This window comes from Pan paniscus, chromosome 16 (assembly GCF_029289425.2).
Source record: "Pan paniscus chromosome 16, NHGRI_mPanPan1-v2.0_pri, whole genome shotgun sequence".
Lineage (NCBI taxonomy): Eukaryota > Metazoa > Chordata > Mammalia > Primates > Hominidae > Pan > Pan paniscus.
Genome location: NC_073265.2, coordinates 30,055,341 through 30,077,044, shown reverse-complemented (window position 1 = coordinate 30,077,044; position 21,704 = coordinate 30,055,341). Strand labels below are relative to the sequence as shown.

At 46.4% G+C, this 21,704-nt stretch overlaps 1 protein-coding gene across 2 annotated transcripts; it reads left to right on the top strand.

Moving 5' to 3' along the window:
* Nucleotides 1-464: 464 nt before the first annotated feature.
* On the top strand, nt 465-21,676 carry PPP1R14D (protein phosphatase 1 regulatory inhibitor subunit 14D). 2 transcript variants are annotated; one of them, XM_034938551.3, is made up of 4 exons: nt 465-6,069; nt 20,131-20,214; nt 20,390-20,422; nt 20,620-21,676. In XM_034938551.3, exons 1-4 carry the CDS (start codon nt 5,539-5,541, stop codon nt 20,683-20,685), a joined length of 714 nt encoding a protein of 237 aa, XP_034794442.1. In that variant the 5' UTR covers nt 465-5,538; the 3' UTR covers nt 20,686-21,676. The 2 variants fall into 2 exon arrangements, with proteins under 2 accessions (XP_034794442.1, XP_054954621.1); XM_055098646.1 differs by having other exon boundaries at nt 5,410-6,069; nt 20,131-20,742.
* Nucleotides 21,677-21,704: the final 28 nt, after the last annotated feature.

Sequence of the window (21,704 nt, the reverse complement as noted above, 5' to 3'; positions counted from 1 at the left end):
GAACTCCAGCCTGGGTGACAGAGCAAGACTCCATCTCAAAAAAAAAAAAAAAATATATATATATATATATATCATATATATATATCATAGATATATATATCATATATATGTCATATATATATCATATATATCATATATATCATATATATGATATATATCATATATATATCATATATATGATATATATATCATATATATGTCATATATATGATATATATCATATATATGTCATATATATGATATATATATCATATATATGTCATATATATGATATATATCATATATATATCATATATATGAGATATATATCTCATATATATGATATATATCATATATATATCATATATATGATATATATATCTCATATATATGATATATATAAGTAGATATATAAAGACTAGAAAAAAATAGACAAGAAAGAAACTTGTCATAATGTTAGTGGTGGTGGTTTTTGTCTGGTGGGATTATGGGAAATTTTGAATGTTTAAAAAAAATTTTTTTTTGAGACAGAGTCTTGCTCTGTCGCCCAGGCTGGAGTACAGTGGCACAATCTAGGCTCACTGCAACCTCCGCCTCCCGGGCTCAAGACATTCTTCTGCCTCAGCCTCCCGAGTAGCTGGGATTACAGGCACGTGCCACCATGCCCAGCTAATTTTTTGTATTTTTAGTAGAGATGAGGTTTCACCATGTTGCCCAGGCTGGTCTCGAACTCCCGACCTCGCCCTCTCAATGTGCTGGGATTACAAGCGTGAGCCACCGTGCCTGTCCATGTTTTAGAAAATTTAGAAAAGTTTCTAAATAAACATGTTTTTCTTCTATAATAAAGTTTTTCTTTTCTTTTCTTTTCTTTTTTTTTTTTTGACAGAGCGTCTTGCTCTGTCCCCCAGGCTAGAGTGCAGTGGCGCAATTGGCTTACTGCAAGCTCCGCCTCCTGGGTTCATGCCATTCTCCCGCCTCAGCCTCCCGAGTAGCTGGGACTACAGGCGCCTGCCAACACGCCCGGCTAATTTTTTGTATTTTTAGTAGAGATGGGGTTTCACCGTGTTAGCCACGATGGTCTCGATCTCCTGACCTCATGATCTGCCCATCTGGGCCTCCCAAAGTGCTGGGATTACAGGAGTGAGCCACTGCGCCCGGCTATAATAAAGTTTTTATAAAAGAAAAGACATTTAAAAAGAGCAGCCTGGTTCTGCTGGAGTCTGCCTGCTGCCCATTTTATCTCAGCACTGGACCTGGCCCAAGCCAGGAGAGCAGGCAGGCACCTTTCTCCCTGCCCAGGCCCCCACCCTCTTTTTCTGCCCTGATGTGGCTGTGTGCTCCTGGTGGCTTTTATCTCTTATCTCATCTTGGATCTTGAGCTCCCTTATCTTTGGGCAAACTTACTGATGAATGGTGGTACCAACAGGCCAGGGAGGAGATGTGGGTCAGTGCTAAGTTGGAAGGATATAATAAGGAGCCTCTTGCTATAAATAATGGACATCACTCATTCGTGTGCCATCAAGCTTCATGGTATCCATGCTGCGTGCTCATATAGAATCTTATCAACCCCCAGTTTACGAATGAAACACGTTTTTTTTTTGTTTGTTTGCTTTGTTTTTCGTTTTTTGGTTTTTGTTTTTGTTTTTTTTTGAGATGGAGTTTTGCTCTTGTTGCCCAAGCTGGAGTGCAATGGCGCGATCTCGGCTCACCGCAACCTCCGCCTCCCAGGTTCAAGCGATTCTCCTGCCTCAGCCTCCCTAGTAGCTGGGATTACAGGCATGTGCCACCACGCCCGGCTAATTTTGTATTTTTAGTAGAGATGGGGTTTCTCCATGTTGGTGAGGCTGGTCTCGAACTCCTGACTTCAGGTGATCCGCCCGACTCAGCCTCCCAAAGTGCAGGGATTACAGGCATGAGCCACTGCTCCCGGCCTGAAACATGTTCACAGAGGCTGCATGCATGCATCTGTCTGTCCCTGTGTAGGCTTTCATAAAGTTTTCATGTTTGTGTGTCCCCAGCCCATTACCAGTCAATATCTGTTAAACGTTACCTCCTAAGTAGCTGTCCAATTTGCCTGCTTCTTGCCATTGACAGCACTACCTCCCCTACTAGCTTTACTGCAATGGCCTTCTAGCTGGCCTCCACCAGCCCTTCTGTGCCCTCTGATTGTCTTTCTGTGCAACAGCCACGGTGATTGTTTGGAAGTTTAAATCTGAACATGTCAACTTGCCCAAGCGCCATTGCTTAAGACTCTTCAGTGACTGCCCAATGCCCTTAAGATGGAGACAAAATTCCTCAACGTGGCTTACAGGGCCCTGCCTGGGTACCTCAACCCTTTCTCCTGCCTCACTTTTCCCTCTCTCCTCCCTCTGTTCCAGCCCCATTGACCCTCTTAGTCCCTTGTACTCACCATCTCCCTTCTGCCACAGGGCCTTTGCATGTCCTCTGCATTCTGCCAGGCCCATCCCTGCTGGCTCCTGGGCCAGTTTAACTTCTATTCATCTGTCAGAACTCAGTCCAGATGTTATCACTTTCCAGGTTACACCTCCATTAGACATTCATATAGCAGCTCCTACTTTTCTTCAAATCACTAAATGAAATTGCAATTTTACATTTATTTGATGAGTTGATTGTTGTTTGTTTATTTTCACACTAGACTATAAGTTCCTTCCATGAAGGCAGGGACTGTGTCTCTTTTGTTCTTCTTTGTTTTTTGTTTTGTTTGTTTTTTGTTGTTATTGTTGTTGTTGTTATTTTTGGGGGTTTTTTTGAGACAGAGTTTCGCTCTTGTTGCCCAGGCTGGAGTGCAATGGCACGATCTCAGCTCACTGCAACCTCCGTCTCCTGGGTTCAAGCAATTCTCTTGCCTCAGCCTCCCAAGTAGCTGGGATTACAGGTGCCCACCACCACGCCCGGCTAACTTTTTGTATTTTTAGCAGAGATGAGGTTTCACCATGTTGACCAGGCTGGTCTGAAACTCCTAACCTCAGGTGATCCACCCACCTCAGCCTCCCAAACTGTTGGGATTACAGGTGTGAGCCACCGCGCCTGCCCTTTGTTTATTTTTTATAGAGACAAGGTCTCACTATGTTGATCAGGCTGGTCTTGAACTCCTGACTTCAAGCAATCTTCTCGCCTCAGCCTCCCAAAGTGCTGGGATCACAGGTGTGACCCACCGTGCCCATCCTGTGGCTCTTGAATAACCACTGAGCATAATGTTTGGCCTACCAGGGGAGCTCATAAAATCTTTGTTAAATGAGTGAGTAAATAAATGAACAAAACACAGTGACTCTTCTCATCTAGTTTCTTTTCCCGAAAGCGCTCTCAAACCCTTCAGAAGATAGGAAACAGAAGAGGCAGGGAACTATCATAATAATGCCTCCCGGCCACAGAGTGTTAAAGTGACAGCTGAGTCGACAAGATGCATCCTAGAGGCCCCCCTCCTCCTGCTCAGGAAGAGAGCCACACTGATGAAAGCCCAGGCATTGGCCACCAGAGCCTCGCCAGGAGGGCAGGGAGAGTGGGGAGGTAAATAAAGGACAGGAATGAATGTCTACTGACAGGGACTCTGTTTCAGTTACCATGCTAAATGTTTACATGCATCATCTCATTTTATCTTCCCAACAAGCCCGATCTGCAGGTGTGAAAACAGGCTATGAAACTTGGCCAAGGATTATAAAACCAATGCAGGGCAAAGCTGAGTTGAACTCAGATTGTCAGCCTTCCTCCAAAGCCTGGGCTTTTCCTGGCTGCCATCTTAGCTTCCAGCCACTCAAACACCTCCCTTACCTTCTTAAGTGAGGGCCTAAAATTTCATCATTAAACTGTCATCCATTCGCCTTTTTCCTTTTTTGAGACAGGGTCTTGCTCTGTCGCCCATGCTTAAGTGCAGTGTTGCCATTGTAGCTCACTGTAGCCTTGAACTCCTGGGCTGAAGTGATTTTCCCACCTTCCGAGCAGCTAGGATGACAGGTGTGCACCACCACATCTGAGTAATCTTGCTTTTCATTTTTTACTTTTTTTTTTTTTTTTTTTTTGACATGGGGTCTTGCTCTGTCATCCAGGCTGGAGTGCAGTGGCACGATCTCGGCTCACTGCAACCTCCGCCTCCTGGGCCCAGGCGATTCTCCTGCCTCAGCCTCCTGAATAGCTGGGGCTACAGACGTGTGCCACCACGCCCGGCTAATTTTTGTATTTTTAGTAGAGACAGGGTTTTGCCATGTTGGCCAGGCTGATCTCAAACTCCTGACCTCAAGTCATCTGTCCGCCTCAGCCTCCCAAAGTGCTGGGATTACAGGCATGAGCCACCGTGCCTGGCCCATTGTGTACATTTTTTAATGGAGACAAGATCTCACTGTGTTGCCCGGACTGGTCTTGAACTACTGGCCTCAAGCAATCTTCCCGCCTGGGTCTCCCAACGCAGCTAATTTTTTGTATTATTATTATTTTTTTTTTTGGTAGAGAGAGAATTTCACCATGTTGCCCAGGCTGGTCTTGAACTCCTGAGCTCAAGCAATCCAGGCGCCTCGGCCTCCCAGAGTGCTGGGATTACAGGCGTGAGCCACCATGCCTGGCCCCATTTTAAAAAAATTACAGGCTGGGCACGGTGGCTCATTCCAGTAATCCCACCACTTTGGGAGGCCGAGGCGGGTGGATCATGAGGTCAGGCATTTGAGACCAGCCTGGGCAACATAGTGAAACCTCGTCTCTACTAAAAATACAAAAAATTATCCGGGCATGGTGGTGGGCGCCTGTAATCCCAGCTTCTTGGGAGGCTGAGGCAGGAGAATTGCTTGAACTTGGGAGGCGGATGTTGCAGTGAGCCAAGATCGCAGCATTGCCCCCCAGCCTGGGTGACAGTGCGAGACTCCATCTCAAAAAAAAAAAAAAAAAATTACAGTGTTCTTCTGTCACTTTTTTTTTTAAAGTTTAGAAATTTTCATTACAAAAGACTAAACAAAAATACCCTGCCTTAGAATGCAAGTATGTATGCCTGGAAGTATTAGTCCCTGACACCTGTGTATAAGTTAGGTTTGCAGGTTTCCTCTGTGTCAGCAAATACATGAATAGGGGGAGGGTCACGTGGTAATAAACATGGCTTCCTAAGCAGTTGCCTCAGGGGAGCGGGCATGGTAGACAAGTCTTGATAAATTTGCCTTTACAAGCAGGTAAACTGCCTTTATAGGCCAGGCTGATAGCAGTTTACATTCGGACACACCCAGACACTGGGGGCACTGGTCCTACGGGAGCCATCGATAACTGACCTCCAACTCTATCTACCAGGTGGGGCTCTGCCCCCAGTAGTGCTACGCTCTGAGTAAGAATCCCTGCCAGCCAGGGACCCTGCTTCTGCGGAATCTGACCACAGCTTCTCAGAGCCCAGAGTGGATCCAGCCCCAGGAAGGTGGGATACAGAGGGATCTCAGGTGAGAACGACTCAGGTCCCATTCCAGAGCTGGCCATAGAGCAGCGATTGGAGCCCTGTACCCTTCAGGACCCCAGGGCCCCTTCCTCGTCCCTGGGCATGGCAGCCTCTTGACCTTTGCTCGTCTGCAGTTTATGCCACTTTGGGCCCTAGAAGCTGCAGAAAGGGAGGCTGGGGCATGGCTCTGGAGTGCCACTCACTGGCTGGCAGTGAGGAGCCAGGAGACTGGCATTCCCAGCACCAAAGTCCTATTGATCTTTGCCCTTGCCCCTCCCTGGGAGCCTTGGCCCTCCTCCTGCCTTCATTTCTTCTCTGCTGGCCTCTCCTATTCTCTGTCTCCTCACTTCCCTCTGTGGCTCTGCTCTGAACTGGCGGTTTTTCCCAGCTCCTTGCCCAGCTCCAATCCTTCCATGCTGTCTTCAAGCCCTGCTTCCTGCACATCTCCCAGCCCAGACGGGGAGAACCCATGTAAGAAGGTCCACTGGGCTTCTGGGAGGAGAAGGACATCATCCACAGACTCAGAGTCCAAGTCCCACCCGGACTCCTCCAAGATACCCAGGTCCCGGAGACCCAGCCGCCTGACAGTGAAGTATGACCGGGGCCAGCTCCAGCGCTGGCTGGAGATGGAGCAATGGGTGGATGCTCAAGTTCAGGAGCTCTTCCAGGTGGGTAGCACAGCGGATAGTGGGAGGAGATGGGGGCCTGGGGCCCACCCAGGGCACTGAGACCTTCACAGGAGCTGGAGGGCTGATGTGAGGTGCTTCCGTGAAGAGAAAGCTTTTGTAACTGATGAAAGAAAGAAGCATCGGTTTGAAGTCCAGAAGTCTGCCTCCCTCTAGGCTTGTCTGCGCCTCTAATGCTCTTTGTGATCTGGGGAAGGTCTTTTAACATTGCTAATCTATAATAGGGCTGTTAGTGCCTGTCGTATCTCCTTTATAGGACTTTCTGAGGCTCAAATGAGACAATAGAAGGGAAAATGCTTGGTCACACTATGTTTCAAAATTTTATATCTTTATTTACTCCCATGCTCAATGCACATACATGTCCAGAGCTACATTTTTGTTTCTTTTCTTTTTCTTTGTTTCTTTCTTTCTTTCTTTTTTTTTTGTTTGTTTGTTTGCTTTTGAGACAAAGTCTTGCCCTGTTGCACAGGCTGGAATGCAGTAGTGCAATCTCAGCTCACTGCTCTGCCTGCTGGGTTCAAGCCATCCTCCCACTTCAGCCTCCTGAGTAGCTGGGACTACAGGTGCACACCACCACGCCTGGCAAATTTTTTTGTTTTTTGTTTTTTTTGTAGAGACGGCTTTTCACCGTGTTGCCCAGGCTGGTCTTGAACTCCTTGGCTTAAACAGTCTGCCTGCCTCGGCCTCTCAAAGTGCTGGGATTACAGGTGTGCACCACCATGCCCAGCCTAGAGCTACATTTTCCAATTCTGTAGCCATCAGCCATGTGTAGCTGTTTGACTTTAAATGAGTTATAATTAAATAAAATTATTCAGTTCCCCAGTCACATGGGCCACATTTCTTTTTTCTTTTGCCTTTTTTTGAGACAGAGTCTTACTCTGTAACCCAGCCTGGAGTGCAATGCCGTGATCTTGGCTCACTGCAACCTCCGCCTCCCAAGTTCAAGCGATTCTCCTGCCTCAGCCTCCCGAGTAGCTGGGATTACAGGCATGCGCCACCGTGCCCGACTAATTTTGTATTTTTAGTAGAGACGGGGTTTCTCCATGTTGGTCAGGCTGGTCTCGAACTCTCGACCTCAGGTGATCTGCCCACCTCGGCCTCCCAAAGTGCTGGGATTACAGGCGTGAGCCACCGCACCCAGCCAACATGGGCCACATCTCAAGTGTTAAATAGCCCCATGTGGCTACTGACTACTATGTTGTCAGCACAAATATAGAATATTTTCGTTATTTCAGAATGGACAGTGCGGGACTATAATGTTAAGAGTAACCAAAGTTGAGTGCCAATACCAGGACCTAAGCAATCTTTGACCCTGGCTCTGACTAACACTCTTCAACCCCACTCTGGGAAAAGGACAGGTCTTGGTCCCTGGTCACTGGAAATGGCACTTTCTTACTTATATACCTTTAAACCTGGATTCTAGAGAGGTAACAACTGCTGTTCCAGTAATAAGAATAACATTCTGAACACAACTATGTGCTAGGCTCAATGCCAGGCACTGACATGCATTCTTTCATTTAATCCTCCCCACAACTCCATTAAGCAGGTACTGTTTTTCTTTTTTTATAGAGATGAGATCTTGCTATGTTGCCCAGGTTGGTCTTGAACTCCTGGGCTCGAACGATCCTCTAATCTTGGCTTCTCAAAATGCTGGGATTACAGGTGTGAGCCACCATGCCTGGCCAGCAGGTACTGCTTTACAGCTGAGGGAATGGAGGTTTACAGATGTTGAGTAACTTGCCCAAGGTCACACAACTAGGAAACCTTGGGACCAGGTGTGGAGCCTGGCCACTTATTTGAGCAGCCTATGGTTCTCCACACTTGAAATACTTAAGAAAAAAAACAGATGCCCTGGCTCCTCCTCAACTGAATTTAAATCTACTACAGTGGAGTCCAGATACTGGGCATTTTTTATAAGCTCCACAGTTGGTTCTAATGTGTGGCTGGGCTGAGAACCATACGCCAAGCTAGCCAGGAGTTCAAAATATGTTGTCCTTGTTTCTCTTTCTTGTTGACTCAGATCCTATCTTTTTGGGGCAGCAGGGCCCTATAATTCCTGTGGGTAAGGGTTATCAGCAGTCCTAGGGTTGCAGGTGGTGAAGAATGATTGATGTGACCCAGTCTATCTCGAAACTAACTGGGTCATGTGTCAGTTTGGTCAAGGTGTTGACCAAAGATGCAGCATCCCAAGCATCTACCTCCCAAGCCCACCCACTGAGGGTAGGGAGACCCCTTGGAGCTGGGAGGCAAACTATCTTGGCCTGTGTCTGCTCTGACCTCGCAGGACATATCCACTGCTCTTCCCTAATTCCAGCACTCTCCACTGGATCAGTTTCAATTTCAGATTGTTTATTGTGCACTTGCATACAGTCTCAAATTTCTGACACTCCGGGGCAAATCCTTCCAGACATCAAAGAAAGAACCTTGTTTTGCAAGATGAAAGTGGAGGGCTGGAGGCTGTACAGTAATAAGCCTGTAACACAGAAAGCAAGACATGTGGAAGGAGCATTCCCAGGCAATGACTGGAATAAAATGCCTGGCCGTGATTGCCATGGTAATTGTCCAAAGGTGCCAGGTGGCAGTTTCTCTCCCAATCCCTGCTCTTTTCAGCAGGAAGCAGTTAAGTGGCTGGGGAAGCCCCAGGTGGTTGGTCATCTTGGGCAGAGGTCAAGACAGCACAGTCTCCAGCCTTACTCTGCTCCATTCCAGTTTACAGAGAGCCCCTGCCCACCCACCAGGGCTCTACCCCAGATACCCACCTTAGACAGCAGCAGTGGGAAAGCATCTAAGGATACAGCACTCTACTTGTTTAATATCTTGGGACCAACCTTCGTTTGTTGGAGGGACCTACCTCTTCTCCCTGGATGTGCAGCCCGGTGTGGGGTCTTCAGAGGAATCAAGTCTGGGGACGCAGACTTGGGGTCCTAGAGCTCCTGTTGTCCGGAGGTAGAGCATGATTTGCCTTCTAAGCAGGGACTTAAACACACATGAGTTTCTTCTATTTTATGGAGACCCTTGCCCAACATGCACCCCTTTTGTTACCATCCCCTCTATTTCTTTCTTTCTTTTCTTTTTTTTTTTTTTGAGACAGAGTTTCACTCTTGTTGCCCAGGCTGGAGTACAATGGCATGACCTTGGCTCACTGCAACCTCCGCCTCCCAGGTTCAAGTGATTCTCCTGCCTCAGCTTTTCAAGTAGCTGGGATTACAGGCGCCGACCACCACACCTGGCCAATTTTTTGTATTTTTAGTAGAGATGAGGTTTCACCATTTTGGCCAGTCTGGTCTCAAACTACTGACTTCAGGTGACCCACCCGCCTCAGCCTCCCAAAGTGCTGGGATTACAGGAATGAGCCACCGCGCCTGGCCTGGTATCCCCCATTTCTTGTCACATTAGAGCCAAACTCCTTAAAGGACTTGTCCACACTCACAGCCTTATTTACTTTTTCCCTGCCTGTCATCACTCAATCCACTGGAATCCGGCTTCTGTTTCCACCACTCTTTTGAGAGCTCTGGCCAAGGTCACCAGTCACTGCCTTGGGGGTAAATCTAATCTTCACATTAGCAAGGGACACTGTTGACCATCCCAGAGTTTTGAAACATTCCTTTCCTGTAGCTTCCTTTTTGATATAGTAACATTTTAATTCTATTAATTAGAATTTAATAATTCTATTAAACTTTTGACTTAAAAAAAGTATTGTCAGCTGGGCACAGTGGCTCATGTTTATGATCGCAGCACTTTGGGAGGCTGAGGTGGGCAAATTGCCTGAGTCCAAGAGTTAGATTTGAATAGGTAATATGGTGAAACCCTGTCCAAAAAAATACAAAAAATTAGCAGGGTGTGGTGGTGCGTGCCTGTGGTTCCAACCACTTGGGAGGCTGAGGAGGGAGGATTGCTTGAGCCTGGGAGGTCAAGGCTGCAGTAAGCCATGATCGTGCCACCGCACTCCAGCCTGGGTGACAAAGCAAGACCCTATCTCAAAAAAAAAAAAACAGTATTGTCAGTGAATGTGTGAAACAAACATTTGTGTTTAACTTGATTGCCTCTATTAAAAAAGGAAAAAAAAAATTGTTGGTTCATCTGAGCCTTATTTAATTGCTGGTCTCCCTAGTAGAGAGGTCAGGAGTAAGGACCCTGGGTATGGAAAGGAAGTAAGAAAGGGAGTCAAATCAGGCAGCAGCTTCCAGGAAACCACCCTACATGACATAGAGTCACACGTCTCACACTTGTTCATCTCAGTAGGGGTTGTTTTATATACCTGCTTATGTTCTGAGAGTTCAAAAATTATTTGAGGGCAAGAGTATTTGGACTGTGGTATGAGCCCATATTCTCAACACCAGGTTGCCGTAGTAGTCCTTATTTTTTTTTTTAATGGAGATGGAGTCTTGCTATGTTGTTCAGGCTTGTCTTTAACTCCTGGGCTCAAGCAATCTTCCCACCTTGGCCTCTCAAAGTGCTGGGATTACAGGGGTAAGCCACTGCACCCCAGTGGCAGTCTTGTACTCAGTAATACACATACCTTATATTCAATATATAGTCATGCCCTGCTTAACCACAGGGATACATTCTGTGAAATGCTACATTGTTAAGCAATTTCATCATTGTGCAAACATCATAGAGTGTATGTACACAGACCTAGATGGTATAGCCTACCACACATGTAGGCTATATGGTGTAGCTATTATTCCTAGGCTACAAACCTGTACAGCAGTTTACTGTACTGAATACTGTAGGCAGCTATAATATAATGCTAAGTATTTATATATCTAAACATAGAAAAGGTATAGTAAAAATATGGTAGAAAAGATTTTAAATGGCACAACTATATAGGTCACTTACTATGAATGGATCTTGCAGGACTGGAAGTTGTTCTGGGTGAGTCGGTGAGTGAATGGTGAGTGAATGTGAGGGCCTAGGACATTACTGTAGATTTTATAAACACTGTACACGTAGGCTGCACTAAATTCTTTCTTTCCTGCTGGGTACAGTGGCTCATAACTGTAATCCCAGCACTTGAGAGGCCGAGGCAGGAGGATTGCTTGAGCCCAGGAGCTCAGGATCAGCCTGGGCAACATAGTGGGACCCCACTCTACAAAAAAATTTTTAAAAATTAGCCAGGGGCCAGGTGCAGTGGCTCATGCTTGTAATCCCAGCACTTTGGGAGGCCGAAGTGGACGGATCACCTGAGGTCAGGAGTTAGAGACCAGCCTGGCCAACATGGTGAAATCCCGTCTCTACTAAAAATACAAAATTAGCCAGGCATGGTGGTGGCCACTTGTAATCCCAGTTGCTTGGGAGGCTGAGGCAGGAGAATCGCTTGAACCCAGGAGACAGAGGTTGCAGTAAGCCAAGATTGCACCATTGCACTCCAGCCTGGGCGACAAGAGCGAAACTCTATAAAAAAAAAAAAAAAAAAAAAAAAAATTCGCTGGATGTGGTGGTGTGCACCTGTAGTCCCAGCTACTTGAGAGGCTGAGGTAGGAGGATTGCTTGAGCCCGGGAGGTTGAGGCTGCAGTGAGCCATGATTGTGCCACTGCACTGCAGCCTGGGTGACAGAAGAGACCCTATCTCAAAAACAAAAACAAAAACTCCACAAAACAACAACAACAAAATGTCTTTTTAAGTTTTAAAAAACCGGTCTTGAGGCCAGGCATGGTGGCTCATGCCTGTAATCCCAGCACTTTGGGAGGCCAAGGCAGGTGGATCACCTGAGGTTGGGAGTTTGAGACCAGCCTCACCAACATGGCAAAACCCCATCTCTACTAAAAAAATACAAAAATTAGCAGGACGTGGTGGTAAGCACCCATAATCCCAGCATCTCGGGAGGCTGAGGCAGGAAAATCACTTGAACCCGGGAGGCAGAGTTTGCAGTGAGCCGAGATCACGCCATTGCACTCCAGCCTGGGCAACAAGACCGAAACTCCATCTCAAAAAAAAAAAAAAAAAAGAATCTGGTCTTGAACTCCTGACCTCAAGCGATCCTCCTGCCTTGGCCTTTCAAAGTGTTGGGATTATAGGCATGAACCACCATAACCAGCTGCTACACTAAATTTATAAAAATATTTTTTTCTTTCTTTCTTTTTTTTTTTTAGAGACAAGGTCTCACTATGTTTCCCAGGCTGGTCTCGAACTTTTGGGCTCAAGCAATCTGCCTGCCTTGACTTCCCAAAGTACTGGGATTACAGGAATGAGCCACTGTGCCCAGCCTATAAAATTTTTTTTTCTTTCTTCAGTAATAAGCTAACTTCAGATTACTGTAACTTTTTTACATTATAAACTTAAATTTTTTTTTTTTAAATAGAGATGGGGGTCTGCCATGTTGCCCAGGCTGGTCTCGAACTCCTGGACTCAAGCAATCCTCCCACCTCAGCCTTCCAAAGTGCTGGGATTACAGGTGTGAGCCGCTACACCTGGCCCTAAACTTTTTAATTTTTTAACTTTTTGACTCTTTTGTAATAACACTTAGTCTAAAACACAAACACATTTTACAGTTGTACAGAAATATTTTCTTTCTTTATATGCCTATTCTACAAGCTTTTTTTTTTTAGACAGGGTCTCACTTTGTTACCCAGGCTGGAGTGCAGTGGCACGAATATGGCTCACTGCAGCGTCGACCTCCTGGGTTCCAGTGATTCTCCTACCTCAGCCTCCCAAATAGCTGGGACTACAGGCGCACACCACCATGCCTGGCTAATTTTTGTATGTTTTGTAGAGATGGGGTTTCACCATGTTGACCAGGCTGGAGCTTTGTTCTATTTTTCACATTTTTAATTTTTTTTTAACTTTTTAAATTTTTTTTTAACCGAATACATAAGCACACACATTAGCCTCAATAGGGTCAGGATCATCAATATCACTATCTTCCACCTCCACTTCTTTTGCCACTGGAAGGTCTTTAGGGGCAATAACAGGCATGCAGCTGTCATCTCCAACAGTGCCTTCTTCTGGAATACCTCCTGAGGAATCTCCCTACGACTGGTTTACAGTAACTTTTTTGTTTGTTTAATGAGTAGAAGGAGAACACCCTAAAATAATGATAAAAAGTATAGTAAATACATAAACTAATATAGTTATTTATTATCATTATATGTATTCTGTACTGTGCGTAATTGCATGTGCTATACATTTATACAACTGCAGTACTGTAGATTTGTTTACACCAGCATCACAAATATGTAACTAATGCCTTGCACTATGACATTATGATGGCTACAATGTCACAAGGCAATAGGAAATTTTCAGCTCCATTATAATCTCCTTTTTTTTTTTTTTTTTTTTTTTTGAGACAGAGTTTTGCTCCGTCACCCAGGCTGGAGTGCAGTGGTGTGATCTCAGTTCACTGCAACCTCCGCCTCCCAGGTTCAAGCGCTTCTCCTGCCTCAGCCTCCTGAGTAGCTGGGATTACAGGCACGCGTCACCACACTAGGCTTATTTTTGTATTTTTAGTAGAGACAGAGTTTCCTCATGTTGGCCAGGCTGGTCTCAAACTCTCGACCTCAGGTGATCCGCCTGCCTTGGCCTCCCAAAGTGCTGGGATTACAGGTGTGAGCCACTGCTCCCGGCCTCCATTATTATTATTATTATTATTGAGACAGATTCTGGCCCTTTGACCCAGACTGGAGTGCAGTGGCTTGATCTTGGCTCATTGCAACCTCCACCTCCTGGGCTCAAGCCAGCCTCCCACCTCAGCCTTCCAAGTAGCTGGGAGCACAGGCACAGGCCACCACACCCAGGTAATTTTTTCATTTTTTGTAGAGACGGGATTACATCATGTTTCCCTGGCTGGTCTCAAACTCCTGAGCTCAAGTGATCCACCCGCCTTGGCCTCTGAAAGTGTTGGGATTACAGGTGTGAGCCACCGAGCCCGACCCCATTATAACGTTATGGGATTACCATTGTATATGTGGTTAGTTATTGACTGAAACATCGTTATGTGGCACATGACTATGTATATATTGAATATCAAAAATGATATAATGATGGTTTGGGGAGCAGGACTGATACTTTTTTATTTTTTATTATTGTTTAATTTATATGTGTGTGTGTGTGTGTGTGTGTGTGTGTGTGTGTGTGTGTGTGTGTGTGTGTGTGTGTGTAGAGACGAGGTCTGCCTATGTTGCCCAGACTGGTCTTGAACTCCTGAACTTAAGCAATCCTCCCACCTCAGCCTCCCAAAGTGCTGGGATTACAGGCATAAGCCACTGCACCTGACCAAGACTGATACTTTTTTAAAGGCAAAGTTCTAATCATTAGAGTGTTTTTTGTTTGTTTGTTTGTTTGTTTTTGAGACAGAGTCTCACTTTATCGCCCACACTGGAGTGCAGTGGTACGATCTCGGCTCACTGCAACCTCCGCCTCCCAGGTTTGACTGATTCTCCTGCCTCAGCCTCCCCAGTAGCTGGGGTTACAGGCATGCACCACCACACCCGGCTAATTTTTGTATTTTTAGTAGAGATGGGGTTTCGCCATGGTGGCCAGTCTGGTCTCAAACCCCTGACCTCAGGTGATCCGCCTGCCTCAGCCTCCCAAAGTGCTGGGATTACAGGCGTGAGCCACCACGCCTGGCCTAGAGTTTATCTTTATTATAATGCCCACTCGCACCCTCTGAGATTCCAGTTACAGATGTTAGACCACTTGATATCCATAGGTCATCGAAGTTCTTTTCTATTCTGTCCTCCCCCACTACCCTGCCCACCCAGGTTTTTTTTTAATCTGTGCTTCATTTTGGCTCATTTCATTTGCTATATCTTCAACTGACCTTTTTTTTTTCCCCACAGTGTTAAACATGCTGTTAATTCTATCCAGTAAGGTTTACATTTAAAATATGCAATTTTTCTTCTCTAGGTGCTCCATTTGGTTTTGTTTGTTTGTTTGTTTTGAGACAGACTCTCACTCTGTCACCCAGGCTGGAGTGCAAATGGTATGATCTCAGCTCACTGCAACCTCTGCCTCCCTGGTTCAAGCAATTCTCCTGCCTTAGCCTCCTGAGTAGCTGGGATTACAGGCATGCGCACCATGTCCGGCTAATTTTTGTATTTTTAGTAGAGATGGGGTTTCACCATGTTAGCCAGGCTGGTCTCGAACCCCTGACCTCAGGTGATCCCCACCTCGGCCTCCGAAGTGCTAGGATTACAGGCGTGAGCCACGGCACCCGGCCTGGTTCTTTTTTTCTTCTTCTTATTTTTTTTTTTAATGGAGAAGAGTTCTTGCTATGTTGCTCAGGCTGGTCTCAAACTCCTGGCCTCAAGCACTCTCCTGTCTTAGCCCCCACCAAAGTGCCGAGATTAAGGCATGAGCCACTGTGCCTGGCTGGTTCTTTTATAGGCATGAGCCAGTGTGCCTGGCTGGTTCTTTTATTTCTTTATTTCTTTATATTTTTATTTTATTTTGAGACGGAGTCTTGCTCTGTCACCCTGGCTGGAGGGCAGTGGCCTGATCTTGGCTCACTGCAACCTCCACCTCCCGGGTTCAAGCCATTCTGCTGCCTCAGCCTCCCGAGTAACTGGGATTACAGGTGTACGCCAGAACACCTGGCTAAATTTTTGTATTTTTAGTAGAGACGGGGTTCACCATTTTGGCCAGGCTGGTCTCAAACTCTCAAACTCCTGACCTCAAGTGAGCCGCCAATCTCAGCCTCCCAAAGTGCTGGGATTATAGGCGTGAGCCACTGTACCTGGCCTGATTCTTTCTTTTATCTTCTGTATCTCTCATTACTGTGTTTATGTTTTCCTTGTCTGCTAATTCTATCATTCATGTCTTTTCTGGCTCTGCTTTTTAAGTTTTTTAATCTAGGCCAGGCTCGGTGGCTCACGCCTGTAATCCCAACACTCTGGGAGGCTGAGGTGGGTGGATCACCTGAGGTCAGGAGGTAGAGACCAGCCTGGTCAACATGGTAAAACCCCATCTCTACTAAAAATACAAAAACTAGCCAGGCATGGTGGCAAGCACCTATAATCTCAGCTACTTGGGAGGCTGAGGCAGGAGAATTGCTTCACCCTGGGAGGCAGAGGTTGCAGTAAGCCGAGATCGCACCACTGCACTCCAGCCTGGGTGACAGAGCGAGACCCTGTCAGCAAAAAAAAAAGGGCCGGGCACAGTGGCTCATGCCTGTAATCCCAGCACTTTGGGAGGCCGAGGCAGGCAGATCACCTGAGGTCAGGAGTTCAAGACCAGCCTGACCAACATGGAGAAACCCCATCTCTACTAAAAATACAAAATTAGCCAGGCGTGGTGGCGCATGCCTATAATCCCAGCTACTCGGGAGGCTGAGGCAGGAGAATCGCTTGAACCCGGGAGGCAGAGGTTGCTGTGAGCCGAGATCATGCCATTGCACTCCAGCCTGGGCAACAAGAGCAAAACTCCATCTCAAAAAAAAAAAAAAAAAGCAATATACACTGGAAAATACCGTTAGACTCAACTATATAAACACATACATGTATTTCCCCAACAGCACCCCTCCAGCACAATAGCTATTTCCATCATATGTGGAATCTAGGGTTAATCTGAATTCAATAAGTTAAAAAGAAAGAGTTCTTAAATCAGTAAGAAAAAAACTGAAAATCTCAACAGAAAAATGGATAACATATGAGTTCTTGAAGTGTGGTCTAGTGACCTATGGAGGTTCCTAAGAACTCTTTCGGAGGTTCCCAAGAACTCTTTCGGAGGTTGTGTGATTATTTTCATAATAACGGTAATTTTTTTTTTTTTTTTGAGAAAGAGAGTCTTGCTTTGTCGCCCAGGCTGGAGTGCAGTGGCGCGATATTGGCTCACTTCCCGAGTTCAAGCCATTCTCCTGCCTCAGCCTCCCAAGTAGCTGGGATTACAGGCACATGGCACCATACCTGGCTAATTTTCGTATTTTTAGTAGAGATGGAGGTTTCACCAAGTTGGCCAGGCTGGTCTCGAACTCCTGACCTCAAGTGATCCATCTGCCTCAGCCTCGCACCTGGCCAATGCTAAGATTTTGTTTGCCTTTTTCAGTATGTTGACATTTGTGCTGATAATGCAAAAGCAACAGTGGCCCTTCACATGAATCAAGAAAGTGGCACTAAACTGTACTAGTAGTCGTGTTCTTCACTACTACATCGTTTTCACTTAAGAAAGTCCTCTTCATCTGTAAAATGGGTAAATGAAAAGATAACAGAAAGAATGTCCTTGTTGAAGCAGTAAAATATTAATTTTATTAATTATATTTGAGCTCACGTCCTTTTTTAATAGACCTATTTTTTAGAGCAGTTTTAGGATCACAGACAAATTGAGCATAAGGTAAAAGATATTTCCCATATCTCCCTGCCCCCACATATGTATAGCTTCCCCCACTATCCCCCACCCAGCAGCAAGGTTATATATTATTTGTTACAATCAATGAATTTACATTGGCACAACATTATCAACCAAAGTCCATGGTTTAAATTAGGCTTCACTGTTGGTGTTGTACATTCTATGGTTTTGGACAAATGTGCATGACATGTATCCACCGTTATAGTATCATACAGAAGAGTTTCACTGTCCTGAGAATCCCCTGTGGTCTACTTGTCCCTCCTCCCTCTTACCCCTGTGGCAATCACTGATCTTTTTACTATCGCCATACTTTTTCCAGCAGGTCTTACTGTTGGGATCATAGAGTATTTAAGTTGGCTTCTTCTTCTTTTTTTTTTTTTTTTTGAGACAGGGTCTCTACTTTTTTGCCCAGGCTAGACTCCTTGGGACTATACAGGTGCATGCTACTGTGACTGGCTTCAAACTGGCTTATTTAACTGTCATATGCATTTTAGGTTCCTCGATGACTCTTCCTGGCTTGATAGCTCATTCATTTTCGCACTGAATAATATTCCATTCTCTGGACATACCAGTTTGTTTATCCATTCACCTACTGAAGACTATCTTAGTTGCTTCCATGTTTTGGCAATTATGAATAAAGCTGCTATAGATCATCCGTGTGCATGTGTTGGGTTTTTTTTGTTTTTTTTTGTTTTTTTTTTTTTTTTTTTTGAGACGGAGTCTCGCTCTGTCGCTCAGGCTGGAGTGCAGTGGCGCCATCTTGGCTCACTGCAAGCTCTGCCTCCCGGGTTCACACCATTCTCCTTCCTCAGCCTCCCAAGTAGCTGGGACTAAAGGCACCCACCACCACGCCTGGCTAATTTTTTGTATTTTTAGTAGAGACGGGGTTTCACTGTGTTAGCCAGGATGGTCTCAATCTCCTGACCTCGTGATCAGCCCGCCTCAGCCTCCCAAAGTGCTGGGATTACAGGCGTGAGCCACCGCGCCCAGCCATCTGTGTGCAGGTTTTTGTGTGAATGTGTTTTCATCTCATTCGGGTAAATACCAAGGGAGTGCAATTAATGGACTGCATGGTAAGAGTGTGTTTAGGGCTGGGCATGGTGGCTTACGCCTGTAATCCCAGTGCTTTGGGAGGCAGAGGTGGGAGGATCACTTGAGACCAGGAGTTTGAGACCAGCCTGGACAACATATTGAGACTTCTGTCTCTACAAAAAATAAAAAATTAGCTGGGTGTGGTGGTGTGCACCTGTGGTCCCAGCTACTTGGGAGGCTGAGGTGGGAGGATCCCTTGAGCCTGGGAGGTCAAGGCTGCAGTAAGCCTTGATCATGCCACTGCACTCCAGCCTGGGTGACAGAGCAATACTTTTGTCTCAAAAAAAAAAAAAAAAAAGTTTAGTTTTGTAAGAAACCACCAAACTATCTTCCAAAGTAGCCATACCATTTTGCATTCCCACTAGCAACGAATGACATGAATGAATGAATGTTTTAATTTGCAATTCCCTAATGACATATGATGTTGAGCATCTTTTTATACACTCACTTTTCATCTATATGTCTTATTTAGTGGGGTGTCTGTTCATATCTTTTGTCCATTTTTCAATTGTGTTGTTCATCTTCTTCTTGTAATTTAATTTTTTTTTTTTTTTTTTTTTTTTTTGGACAGAGTCTTGCTCTGTCACCCAGGCTGTAGTGCAGTGGTGCGATCCATTCTCTGCAACTTCTGCCTCCCGGGTTCAATCGATTCTCCTGCCTCAGCTCCTGGAGTAGCTGGGATTACCGGTATGCACAACCACACCCAGCTAATTTTTGTATATTCAGTAGAGACGGGGTTTCACCACGTTGGCCAGGCTGGTCTAGAACTCCTGACCTCAAATGATACACCTGCCTCGGCCTCCCAAAGTGCTGAGATTACAGGCATGAGCCACCGTGGCCAGCTTTTGTTTTAAGACAGAGACTCGCCCAGGCGGGCTGGAGTGCAGTGGCACGATCTCCGCTCACTGCAACTTCCACCTTCCGGTTGAAGCCATTCTCCTGCCTCAGCCTCCTGAATAGCTGAGATTACAGGCATGTGCCACGAGGCCCAGCTACTTTTTGCATTTTTAGTAGAGACAGGATTTCACCATGTTGGCCAGGCTGGTCTCGAACTCATGACCTCAAATAATCCACCCACCTCAGCCTCCCAAAGTGCTGGGATTACAGGAGTGAGCCACTGTGCCTGGTCAATAATTCTTTGTATTTTTTGGGTAACAGTCCCTTATCAGATGTCTTTAATTTTTTAATTTTTTTAATTTTTTTTGCGACGAAGTCTCCCTCTGTCACCCAGGATGGAGTACAGTGGCACAATCTCGGCTCACTGCAACCTCTGCCTCCCAGGTTCTGGGTTCAAGTGATTCTCCTGCCTCAGCCTCCCAGGTAGCTGGGATTACAGGTGTCCACCACCATGCCCAGCTAATTTTTGTATTTTTAGTAGAGACAGGATTTCACCATGTTGGCCAGGCTGGTCTTAAACTCCTGACCTCAGGTGATCTGCCTGCCTCGGCCTCCCAAAGTGCTGGGATTACAGGCATGAGCCACTGCACCCAGCCAAAATATAGTATATGTTTAGTAAATTACTGTTGAATGGAAAACTGAATGGGTGTTCTGAGTGAGGAGAAAGTCTAACCATGGGAAATTGGAGAGAGGTGGGTTGAGTCCCTGACAGTAACCTTCATTCCAGCACCAGCTGGTCAGGCCCCTCTGAGACCCATGTGATTTCCAAATAGGATCAAGCAACCCCTTCTGAGCCTGAGATTGACCTGGAAGCTCTCATGGATCTATCCACAGAGGAGCAGAAGACTCAGCTGGAGGTAGGATGGGGGCTAGAAGCTGGCCTTGGGTCAGTGGGAACCCAGAAACCCAGGTTCTGCCTCCTTTGGTGGAGTGCAGAGAACCAATCCAGAGGGGAGAATTCTTGGGAGATTGGTGGGGACTTGCAGGAAAGTGCTGTGACTTGGGGCCCTGTCTGTGTTCTCTCCTATCTAGGCCATTCTCGGGAACTGCCCCCGCCCCACAGAGGTAAGGGATATTCTGCTGGTCTGGGGTAAGAGGAGGCCCAATGGGGGAGGCAGCTAATGAGGAGTATTTGAAGGGAAGGCTTGGCTGTGGGTCCTTCTCACTTCTCTGGGGAGTCAGGGGCAGGGGAAGATTAGGGAGGGCAGGGTGGGGGGTGAATTGCGACCCCAAGCCTGGTCTCACTCCTGTTTCTCCCTCAGGCTTTTATCTCTGAGCTGCTCAGTCAACTCAAGAAACTCCGGAGACTCAGCCGGCCTCAGAAATAAGCCTGAGAGACCATCTTTAGCAGCCTCAGGACTGCCAGGCCTGCCCTGAAACTCCAGATCCTGGCTAAGAGGGAAATAGCTCCTTGGGACACAAACAAGAAATGTGGACAAGGAGGGACATTTGCATACTCCTACTGTCTGTGTGGTCACAGCTAGTTTCTGTCAGCTGGGCTCTCTGGGAGAAAGCTGGCTGTTGTCCAGTGCCTTCCTTGGCAGCCAAGTGGATAAAACCTTTAGGAGCACCAGCTCAATGGAGTGTGGAACATATCTGTGCTGAGGGACAGGGGAGGGAGAGAATGAAGTGATACACAGGAAGGCCACAACCTAAGTCACTTGGCTGTGCCCACACACCTCATCCATCCATCCATCCATCCAAAGGACTCGAGAATTCAAAGACGAAAGTCACAGCTCCACTTCAGAGAGATCACAATCTAGCAAGGCCTCGGGGCCAAGCAGACATTATCTGCCTAAGGTACACAGCCTCCTAGCATAACCAACAAGAGGGACGCCAATGGCAAAGACTAGTTTCAAATCCCAGAGAGGAAGTAACAGGAAAAACCTAGCTGGATCTGAGAGCCTCAGAAAAGGCTCCTCCAACCAAAAATGATGCAGGAGGTAGACCTCAGCCCGAGGGCTCTTCATAGTTGGTTCCAGCCAGGGGCAGGAAGAGAAACAGCAGACGCAATGCAGAGGCATCTAAAGGGTACGTGCCGAGAGGTCAGGTGTCCGGTTAGGGCGCATTACTGGAAGAGAGATAACTGAGACTGAATGGCAGGCAGGTTGGGACAGGAGCCCTAGGAGCTGGGGTCCTTTGCCAGTAAGGCAGGAAGCAGGGTGTGTGTGCATTGTTCCTGCGTGCATTGTGTGAGTAGTAGAGAGGCTGAGAAATCCAAGATGGTGGGGACTAGTGGCTAAGTGGGGCTGCCCAGAGCTGGAGCACAGTTGAGTTGAATGAATACATGTTTACTTCGTATGAGGCCACCAGGATGGGTAGGGCTGCTCCTGCCTGGAGAAGTTCA